This window comes from Sceloporus undulatus, chromosome 6 (assembly GCF_019175285.1).
Source record: "Sceloporus undulatus isolate JIND9_A2432 ecotype Alabama chromosome 6, SceUnd_v1.1, whole genome shotgun sequence".
Taxonomy (NCBI): Eukaryota; Metazoa; Chordata; class Lepidosauria; order Squamata; family Phrynosomatidae; genus Sceloporus; species Sceloporus undulatus.
Window position 1 is genome coordinate 161,742,675 of NC_056527.1, and position 11,535 is coordinate 161,754,209.

At 42.9% G+C, this 11,535-nt stretch overlaps 1 protein-coding gene across 4 annotated transcripts in view; it reads right to left on the bottom strand.

Annotated features, from left to right (window-relative positions):
• The window catches only part of LOC121935613 (cell surface hyaluronidase-like), a 76,197-nt gene extending 64,944 nt beyond the window's left edge, over positions 1-11,253 (bottom strand). For 3 of the 4 annotated variants that reach the window (XR_006104826.1, XM_042477325.1, XM_042477324.1), the window contains exons 1-5: positions 10,191-11,253; positions 7,248-7,806; positions 4,997-5,166; positions 1,486-1,674; positions 748-917 (exon numbers count right to left, since the gene is read on the bottom strand). Coding sequence is in view for 3 of the 4 variants with exons in the window: in XM_042477325.1 (XP_042333259.1) it covers positions 748-917; positions 1,486-1,674; positions 4,997-5,166; positions 7,248-7,806; positions 10,191-10,443 (1,341 nt within the window). In the remaining variant the exon portion in view is untranslated. The remainder of the gene's footprint in view (positions 1-747; positions 918-1,485; positions 1,675-4,996; positions 5,167-7,247; positions 7,807-10,190) is intronic. The other variant, XM_042477326.1, reaches the window with a different exon arrangement.
• Positions 11,254-11,535: the final 282 nt, after the last annotated feature.

The window sequence follows — 11,535 nt, forward strand, 5'->3', positions numbered from 1 at the left end:
AATGGCGCATGTGCCCTTGCCGCACACACGGGAGCATGTGCCATTCACGCCTATGGGGCTTGAATAAGCACAAGCCTCCATTTTCGCAGGGGGGTCTGGAACGGATCCTCGCAAAAACGGAGAGCCAACTGTAGTTGATGCAGAGGGCAGTAGCAGTGGAGTGGGTAAAGAGCAGCTGTTACCCTTTGTTTCAGTGCCTTGAAATGGCTAAAATGAATGTAGTAATTACTTATTTTTCTCCCTATACTTCCACTCAAGGAAGCTCTCAAGAGGATTTAAGAACACAGACAAGAAAATGTAAGTTTCAATATTATGACACAATTAATTAAAACAGCTCTTATTAAAAGAACTGAATTTAAAGGAATTCAAAAGCAAAGTTGGAGAGTGTACATCCATTTAATTATCAAAAACACATCTGAATCAAAACGGGGTTTTCCCTGCTGGTGGAAGGACAAGGAAGAGCCAACCTTGGAAGAGACTGCCACATCATGGGGGCAGCCACCAAGAACACCTTCTCTTAGGCCTCATACCCCATATGCCTTTGAAGGTGGCATTACAAAGGGAAAGGCTCTTCAGAAGAACCCAGGCAGGCTGATATTTGGAAATATGGAGACCCAGAATCAAGTTACACCAACTCATCTAGTAGACACACAACACTGTATCTGTTTCTTTTCTTTCTAACCAGGTCTTTTGGAGTCAACCTTTTCAGGATTTGGATTTTGTCAATATTTATTGAAATGCACTCACTTTAATCTGTCCTCCAAATGTATCAAAGCTAAAAAACTGGCAGTGGTTTAGTCCGTAACAGGAATCCTCCATTTCCCCTTGTATAAGGATGTTTCGTGTCAAAAGGCCAACTTCCGCTCTCATGTCTACACCGTCGACAATCTCACCCATATGGAGGTAAAGTGGAATTCCTGGTCAAAATAAATTAAAGTTAGGTCCTCTTGTTTAAAATGATGCATTAATAAATAGCAATTTTTTAAAAAGCCACATGTAACTACTAACATACTCATGTCCCAGACACTCCTATGGTTTGCTGTTCTGTTGCCATATTAGCGAAACTATATGACCTTCATGAAACTATTCAGTGTTCAAGGAGAAAAGGGGACTGAGCAGGAGGAAGAGTTAACAGTCAGCCCTTGGGGCAGAAAAGAAATTAATTGGAATATTAAATTGTATGACTAGCAATTTTCCAAAGATCTTTAATAAAGGGAAAACAAATCATACTGTTCTCAATTCTAGCCTATCCCATTTTTCTCTCTAGCACAATCCTTTCACAAGGAAAAATCAGTAACTGCCCTATCTATTCATAAATCGATGGCATGCAGAAGCTTTTTCTATGCTATCAGCATGCATCAGTTGTAAATGCTTTTCTTTTGTAGCTCTTTGCTAAATGAGTGACCTTCACTCATAAATCAGGGAATCAAAGACACTAAAAACCTCTCTGGCAAAGGACAGTTCAAGTGTCAGGTGGGGAGATACCGTCAATCTTCATTTGGTTCTTCTGACATTCAGGGCAAGGCAGCAGGCGAAATTCTTCAGCTTGGTGCATGGAGTAGTCAGTGCTGGCAATGACAATCTCATCTCCAGGTTGCCAACTTGTCACTTCATCCACTAGATGTAAAATTACACCACCCAGAACTTCAACTTTAAATCCATGATGAGGAACTCCTAGAAGGAAAAGACAATTGTCCTCATTCATCTTCACAGCTGTTTACCAACATTAGTGATCTGTTCATCAATCCACTTGTCTTAAAGGGCAGCATAAAAATGAATGAATACGGTAATTGTTGCTGTATGCCTTCAAATAGTTTCCGACTTGTGGTGACCCTAAGGCAAACCTATCATAGGGCTTTCTTAGCAAGATTTGTTCAGAGGAAGTTTTGCATTGCTTTCCCCTGAGACCGAAGTCTAATCTGCACAGCAGAAATAATGCAGTTTGACACTGCCTTAACTCCCATGGCTCAATGCTATGGGATTCTGGAATTTATATTTTTGTGAGATGTTTAGCCTTCTCTGTCAGAGTGCTCTGGTGCCGCAACAAAATACATATCCCAGGATTCCATAGCACTGAGCCATGGCAGTTAAAGCGGGGTCAAACAGCATTTTATTTCTGCAGTGCAGATTAGACCTGAGAGAGCATGACTTGCCCACAGTCACTCAGTCATTTTCCAAAGTCAAGCAGGAATTTGTACCCTGGCCTTCTGGAGTCCTAAACCACTACACCACACACTACACTCTACATACAAACACTACATGCAAACAAATCCACTACATGCAAACAGATCCTACCCTTTTAAAGAACAGCCCCCAAGACTCGTGTTTCAGCAAGCACTTGTTTTCAAACTGTCTCGGTCACTGCCTCCATTATGCCCTTTCTTTAGAAGGCAGGAAACCCAGGTTAGTAGTAGATAGCTTGCTTTGTGTGCTGAAGGTTCGGTCCCCTGGCATTGCTAGTTAAAAAGGAATAGACAGCAGATAACTGAAAGAGACAGTGGAAGACTGTTCTCAGGCAGACTAAACAAAGCTCAGGGAGATGGACACAGATCCTGGATGCAATAACGGAGATAAAACACATACCGATTTGTCCTGACTAGGGTTGCCAGACTGAAAACTAAAGAAGGCTCCTGTATGGTTCTGTAGAAGAGGGGATTTCAGCAAGTATTGCTTTTCATGCTGCCAGAGAACAAGCCATACACCTGCTGAAAATCCCTCTTCTACACAACAGCTCTGTCTCCAGTTTTTATTTGGGTAACCATAGTCCCAGTCGACTGGGTCATGGTGGAAAGCATGCACTATCCAAGGGAAAGATGTGATATTCCAAATGTTGTGAGCTGCAATTCCCATCATCCTTGGCCACTGGCGTTGTGGACTGGTAGATTCTGCAAGTCACAGTACAAAACAGTAATTTTCCAAAGCTCTGGGCTGGGGATGATGGGAGTCTGAGTTTGACAACACTCAAAGGGCCACATATTCCCCACCACCATCCTTCGTAACCAGGGATTTAAAGGCTGACTTTAGAAGAACAAGGAGAGGTACAGATTAACCCCTGCAAAAACAAAGAAACCTCTGGTTCAACTCTTATCAAAAGAGGAAAGTTAAATTCTAAGCTACTACAGTCATTTATCTACTGTCTAAAATTGTTAGTTAACAGATGTAGACTTGCTCTACTAGAAATCGAGAAATCAAACAGTCCTCCTTGGCTTTAATCCCAGAAGAGCAAACAAAGCCATGTCTGCACACAAAGTCAATTTCTGATTTTGTCAGTCAACTGACAGCTCGAATATTAGCCACTAAAAGGGCAGGGTCAGGCACTGACCTTCAGATTTTCTTTCCCTTTTCCCAAATGTAATCAAAAGCATGTATCAAACGTATGAAATTAGAGAACTTGTTTCTGAAGCACTGATATGGTGTCGTGATAAGGGCAACAGTGGGGAATGCCTGGCCCTATGGAAGTTGTTGAACTACATTTCCCCAATGAGTAAACCAATTGTGAAGGAATATAGGAACGTTGTAATCCCACAACATTTAGACTAGTCAATGATGAAGGGGTCTGCACTGTTCCCCCCAGGAATTAGGAGGTCTCCATCCCCCAAAAAATATCATCAAAAATTGCCCCTAAAGGTTCCCAATGTCTTAAGAAGTCCTCTCCTAGGCCTTTAAATACTCCCTTGCTTTTAAAGCAAGGTGCATTTTGATACCCTTGAGCTAGAGGCTTGTGAGTCCCCACAATTCAAGCTTTGGCCTAGGATCAGGGAAAATTGTGATCAAACCACGATCATCTCTGGAGTTCACAGCATGACATTGACAGTCACTGCTCCTCAGGTTGCAAAACTGCCTCACTTCATTTCATTTGAAGTTTATTTGGTGTTATTGTGAAGTTAAAATGAGATTGGGAAAGATGGAAGCCACTCTGGGTATCTTGGAGAAAACAAGCTATACAATAGCTCAAAAGGGATATGTGCTCCTGAATTAAGCTATACTGGCTGGGAATCACAGGAGCCGTAATTCACAAAACCCAGGCGGCATCCATCTGAGAAAAGCTCATGCAGAATTTATTTGTCTATTTAAATCATTTATGTTCACCTCTCAGCTCGCCAAGTCCCCCCAAGGCAATATACAATGGATGAAAATAATTGTTTGAGTATATGAGTAATTAAAAAAAAAAGACTTTAAAAACAGACTACACACATTCTTATGGAATAATTTTAAATGGAACAGTTAAAACAGCTAGCTCCATTTCAAGGTCCAAAGACCAAGCAAAATACTCAATAGAGCCATGGGAGGGAGTTGCACCGTTTGGGAACTGGTCCAGAGAAAGCTTTTTCCTATGAAACTATTGGCTTCATGAAATGGTGGTGGGATATGCCAACATATCTCAAGTTTCAGAAAGGCTCATATGAAAACTGGGGAACTAGGGCTGCATCCACATTGCAGAAATAATCCAATTTCAACTGACATGGTTCAATGCTATGGAATTATTGGAACTGTAGTTTTCTGAGACATTTTGCTTTCTCTGTCAGAGAGCTAACTATAATTTCCAAAAGTCCACAGGATGGAACCATGGCAGTTAAAGCGGTGTCCAACTGGATTATTTCTGCAGTGCGGATGTAACCTAGGAAACAGAAACTGCTTTACTCCTTTTGAAACCATGGTGAGATGAATAACAGCAAGTTGCCATCTGGGCACAGGGCATTCTTAGCTTCATGGAGTATTTTACTTCAGTCAAAGAACAGGTTATCGGTTGTGCACTAGCAGAAACTGTCATTTGTGGAAACCTAGGACAAAGTACATGACAGAACTGCGATGTTTAGTCAATTGTTGATCAAAATGCTTCATTTTAAGTCAACCAATGAGGAATGCCTTCTCCAAAATAGTGCTAAAATACACACTGCTGTGGTTATAATTTAAAATTGGTGGCAGAGAGGATTAGCGACTAAAGTTCAAACTGAATACAGTACTTGAACAACAAAATAGAAAAAGACTTTAAAACCTTTGATCCATCCACTGTAGGCAGTTATTCTAAAGCCAATGCCATCATATGTCTCCATGTCTTTTGCTGCTATTGCCAATCTTGCTGTTCCATTCCCTGGAGGCTGCTCTGCATTTTCTATGGTGGAAGATGCATCACCTCCAAGGATCCCGACCAGAGCCCAAGGCTGTCTACAGGAGAGGAGGAGGAAGGAGAGAAGAACAGGCCCATGACATGGAGGTTAACACTCAGTCATCAAAATATTTTTGGCTAGTTTTACATTCAGCATAAAGAAGAATACCTCCCCCCGCCAAGTCTCATATGAGTGGAAGCATATCCATTTTTATTCAGTAACTCTAAATCAATAGATATATATAATGCACTGTAGCAATAAGAAAACAACAGTAAGAAGTTCAAATCAACTTGATGGCAGTTTACAAACAACAACAACGCGCAGTTCTTCCAGCCTCTTAGGATGCGTGTGTCATTTAAATAGCATATCTCCAAAGTGAGCCGAAGCAGCTTTATTTTGGCCTGTCTGTTTGGGCCCATATGTGAGCGCAGTACATGTTTATGCACTGGTATCTTTCACATTTGGTGCCAGACTCTGAGGAATACAAATGTGGAACGTCTTTTTCCCCCACAAACTGCCATGTGCAATAACAACCTTGCAGTGGACAGCGATACAAGAGTTAGGGAAAGAGCTTGGGAGCTGTCCATGGTGGTTCTGCAGGTTTTCAGCAGAGCTGCTTTGGAGAAGTTCAAACTCAGGCACTCTAGTGCCCAGCCCCAGAGGTTAAAGGGCTGCTGTGGAATCCCCTACATGACTGTAACTGGACGTGCCTAACAGCTTCTCATGTAAAGAAGTTCAAAATCTGTGGTTACTTGAATGCTGACTGAAAGTCAAGACAGACACCATTTTGCATATAGAGTATTAGCAAGGTAAACTATTATTAAGCCCAATTATGAGTGCAACAGGTACTCATTATTAGTCTTGACCTAGTAATATATTTTTATTACTACGAAAGTAAAGCGTTTTTTTCAGAGCCAACAAGTCAAGCCTTCTTCCTTTGCATTGTTTCATTTGCTAACAGAAAAACCATGTTTACTCATTTCATGTCTGTCCTCTCCTCTCTCTGTTGTATCAGCTGCTATATTACAAGGGCTTGAGACAGAGACCTCTCCTTTCATTCTATGGACCTAGTACACAGATATTGCTAAACAGTCATCATTATCATCAACAACCAGTTAATCCTCATTGAGTTGGCATTAAAGAGTACACGCGTGTGTGCACAGACGCGCGCGCACACACACACACACACATATATATATATAAGCAAACAAACAAACAGAAAGTCCAAGCAAAGCAAGTGTAACACAAGTAGACTCTCTCTGTGACAGCTTATACCACAAACCTCTTTCCCTAAATAAGATTCAAAGGTACAAGCTCTACTTGTAGCACAATGGCAATCTAATGGGGGGGGGAGCAGCAGCATACAGATCACATCTCTATGGCTTTCAGGGCACATCTGGAAGCTTTTACAAACCCATTTGTCAGGAGCGAAGGTCCTTTGGGGTTTTCCGCCAAGGAATTATCTCTGAGCAAAAGCTCACATCACCTAGTTAGACCCTGGAGACAAAAGCAGCAGCAAAAGACTGAAGAGTGTTGTCTCTACACCTATTTTCCTCTCAAATTCTCTAGCAAGTACAAAGGACTTAAAGCAGTCAGGAAAGTACAGCTGGCTAGTAAACCAAGCCAAAATGTGTGCCTCCTTATTAAGAATTTTTTCCAAGGCATGCTTCTAGTCCTCTTTGTTTCTGGAACAAATTTGGATTAAAAAAACAAAACATACACCCTACTAAGCCAGAATGCTTTTTTTTCTGCTATATTTTAAATGAATTCTCTAGTCATTCTTAAGTTCGCATATTAAAACTTGGCTAGGAAGTGGACTAAATTATTGTGTCCCTCTCTCTCTCACGAAGGTGTTCAGGCTGGATTTCTGGTTAAGGACACTGAATTAATGCATTATGTATCAGCTGCAATTGATCAGCCTCAGCCATTATTATCCTTCCTGTTCATGTTTGTTCATGCTCTTGGTCAAACTGCCCCTTTGAGACCCACTGCTGAGATCTTCCATATCCATACTTCACTACTGGTCATGCTGCCTAGAATTAATGGGAACAAGAGTTCACAGCCGCAGGTTCTCCCACCCTGAAATAAACCAGGTTTAATTATTTAATTCCCAGAAAAACCACACATCATTAAGCTTACCTGTATTGCAGATGGAGAATTAGTTCACTATGAAGCAGGTTCTTGAGGAAGAATCTCATTTCCAGGGTTAGACTCTTTGCAGCAGAATCTCCCACTGCGATGGCTATCAGGTGTCCTGGTGACTGATGGGCAAGGAATTCCCTTAAGCGCCGGCTTTCATCCACAAGAAGGTGCGTGTCGAAGCGATCAGCAGCCACCACTTGGGCTGTGCCTGCATCAATGATCCGGACATTGAGGCCACGGCTACTCCAACGCTTTTCAGAGAGGTAGCGGCCGTACTGAAGCCCACCCGGGTACAACGTTTTCGCCAGAAGTGTCCAGGGCCGAGGCTTCTTGCCATGCAACTCCAGAATGCCACCTCTTCCCACACCCAGGAATTTCTGGCCATAGCCTTCCACATCAGCTCCTTCCGTGGATTTCCCATAGAGAGAGATGGTTGCCTTTGAATGGTAAGGGCAATGTGCAGTCCCCACGTATAGTGCGCCACCATCCTCCAAGAGGATGCTCTGAGCTCTTAAGGTGATGGGCTGTTCAGGATCATCTGCAAAGGCAACAATCCCTGAAAGAAAGATGGACAGAAAACAGGATGGATTTTCCCCCACAGATGTGTTAAGTGACACAGCATTTGGCCATCCAGATATTTTGGACCTTCTTTCAAAAGTCAAGAGTAAGGAACTATGAAAAAGTAATCCAAAACATCTGAAGAGCTAAAGTTCCTATAGAAACATAACAAGGTCAGCTCTGAAGACCTTGGATTGAATCTCTCCCTTATAAGTTCACTATACAGCCTTTAATAAGCCACTCAGCCTCAGCCTCCATCCTCCCATAGGGAATATAGGAAATAACATTTGGCAGAGTTGTAAGGATTATAGTTATATAACGGCAAACCTACTCTGAACACAACTTGCCAAGAAAAACCCATGACAGGTTTGCCTTAGGGTCGCCATCAGTCAGAAATGACTTGAAGGCACAGAACAGCAAAAAATGCACTTTAAATATTAGAAAGTTCCAATGGAGGAAAAATGATGTCAATTACTCTCTTCCTTCCCACTTTATCTTCATATCAACCCTATAATTTAGATTAGGCTGAGAGAAAGACAATAAGCAATCCACGTTATAGAGTAAGAAAGGACTTGAACCTGGATCTCTCAAGTCCCAGTCCAACATACCATGCTAGCCATATAATGCCAAATGTTATTTTGTTGTTGTAATATGTCATCATGTCAAGTTCAACTTATTGCAATTCCTATGAATAAAAGACCTCCAAATGTCAACTGCCTTGCCCTTGCAAACCAGGGTGCATGGCTTCCTTGGCTGAACTAGTCCAACTGTAGTGCAGTCTTCTAAGTGTGGTTATTCTGCCCCATTTGTATGTTAAGAAGCAATGCTAGGAACTGGGACTGAAAGTGGAAAGGTTAAGATCTCTATCTGCTGGCTCTTGCAAGTTACAAGAAAATACACTGGGGCAGGTTCACACCTGCATGTTATCTAACTTTATATATCTGCATCTGGTGAGTTGGAGCTGAATGTGCAAACAACCTCAACCATATATATATATATGGCAGAAGGAATGTACATTAGAATGTGAAAGTTCCTTCACATCCAAAGGTTATGCATATTTGACCCAGCCCATACATCAACATTGGCAGTTTTTGGCTTTCCAAGTGTTGTTGGACTGTAACTCTCATCAGCCTGAGCCAACAGGGCCAGTGGTCAGGGATGATGGAGAGTTGTAGTCCAAGCCAGCTCTGCTTTCATGAAGAGTGAAGCGTTTGATTCAGCAAACAGTGAGGTCCAAGTAAGATGTTGAGAAGGAACACTTGTCTGTGCCATGCACCTTGTCTTGTGCTCCTTAAGCCAGTCTGCTACCGTTAGGGGTAGAAAAAGGTGCCATGGCCTGAACTGAAGTAAGGTTCAATTGTCAGTCCAGTTGCCTTCTGCATGGTAAGGGGAGTGGGTAGGAAAGACCACCTTTCACCATGAATTAGACTCAGAGGTGGGAATCATGTCGCCCTACAGATGATGTTGGACTGCAAATCGCAGCAGCCCTAGCCAACTTAGCCAGTGGTGAGGAATAATAGGCAGTGCAGTCCAACAACATATGGAAGGCCACACAGTTCTCACCTCTGCAACATCACTGGGGAGGATATCTTACAAATTTCAAGATGGAAGTAGGTACTGTATTATGCAGAGCCTATGGACCTTATCGCACGGAGGCACTGACATTGCCAAAACGTTGCAGAACTGTTTCAGAAAGGCAAAGATGGGATCATCCATCGCACTTCTAAAACGCAGTTGAGGCTTTCTGCTTTCCTTCCGTCGATGAAGCATTCGCAGAGAAGCCAGGAGAAGCCATTGTTTAATAACAGGATAGCCCGTTATCGAAAAAATGGCTTCTCCACAAACGCTTTGGCGATAGAAGGAAAGCGGGAAGCCTCAATTATGTTTTAGAAGTGCAACGGACGATCCCACCTTCGTGCTTCTGAAACAGTTCGGCAACATTTTGGCAATGTAAGTGCCTCCATATGATAATCCCCTAAGCCTTCCTTATTATTTGTTTAAGAGAGAAGCCTGGTTTTAGCCTAATCGGGAAACAATTTCTTCCCAATGAAAGTAGCATCTCTAGATAGTGGTCTCTCCTCAGGGCTGCTTTGTTTAGCCCAAATCCTAGATGCCCTCTCTTTAAGCCAGGCATCCCTGATCCAATATCTATGTGTTTCATTTTTCTACCCTTCCATTTCTCCCTGTTGAAGTTCATTTTTGTTAGCTTTGGCCCAGCTTTCTAATCTATTCACATCCTTTTGAATTTGGATCCAACCTAATGAGATCTCTGGCTTGATCTGTTCCAAGATCCATCGGTGTGTCTTTTCACCCCCATGGGTCCATGATGCTGACGCTTTCCTAAGGAAACGCAGCATCCAGGTGCCTCTCTTCCCTTCTTACCTCCTTCCTGGACCAACAAGGAATGGAAAGTGGCGGAGCTCTCCAAGCGCAGGGCCTGCCCTCGGCCCACCACCGCGGCATGGCTCTGGTTGTGCCCTGGGTGCCACGGGAGGAGAAGCACGCCTGGCAGCGAACAATTCCCTGCAAAAGAGAGAAAGAAAGAAAAAGACAGAGGGAGAGAGAAAGCCTCTGAAATCCTTAGCAGCCAGGAAAGGCTGGAGAGGGCGAAGGTGAGGTACCCACCTTGGTGCATGACGTGGCTTCTTCCCTCAGTAGCTACTTGTCCTGAAGGCTCTGTTGGTCATGGAGGGTCCCACTTGGAGTAGCCTTTTGGTGAGGAACGTCCCACCTGTTTCCTTTCCAGGAACGTGAGGCAACAGGTGGAGGCGCAAAATGCCCCCCATTTCCCAGTCCTTACCTGGCCTTTGCACCCTATTTGTGCTCCCTCCTTCCAGAGTGCCACCTTGATAACCACCATCTTCTATCATTATTATTATTATTATTATTATTATTATTATTATTATTATTATGGCTGTAACTACCGACAGAGCACTCTTTCCTTGCACCATCAGAGAAGTCCACTCATACTTGCGCACACAAACAAACAAACCGATGTGGGGTTTGGTCCAGTCAGGCAGCCATCTCCTCAGCCCCTCTTTTACCTGAGAGAAAGCGACCCTTTTTGTGTCACAAATAACCCACTTTGAGACCCCTGGAACTGCCCTGGATCAAGGCACTGGCATCCCAGGAACGACCCATTTGGGATGGCACCAGAAAATGTTTGGGACGCCTGAGTTTCCACGACTCTCTCCCACTTTTGGAAGAGCTTTGGGCTGCGTCCTCACGGCAGGAATAACCCAGTTTGAGACCACTTTAACTGCCCTGGCTCAGGGCTCTGGCATTGTAGGGGTGGTTGTTGGTTCTGGCACCAGAGAGATGATAAGACAGATAGATCCCTTTGCCAGGATGTACATTTTTGGCAACAGATAGGTAGGCAGGTAGATGATCAATAGATGATAGATAGATGGATGGATGGATGATGGATAGATCAGAGAGAGAGAGAGAGAGAGAGAGATGATAGGTGGTTGATAGATGATAGATGGATGGATAGATAGATAGATAGATAGATAATGATAGAAGATAGTTGATAGACGATAGCGAGATGATAGAGAGAATGAGAGAGAAGATGATAGATGGTTGATAGATAAATAGATAGAAGAGAGAAAGAGATGATAGACAGATGGTTGCTAGTTAAATAGATGATGGATAGATAAATAGATGAAAGAGAGAAATGATAGTTGATGATAGATGAAAGAGATGATAGATATATAGACAGATGATAGAC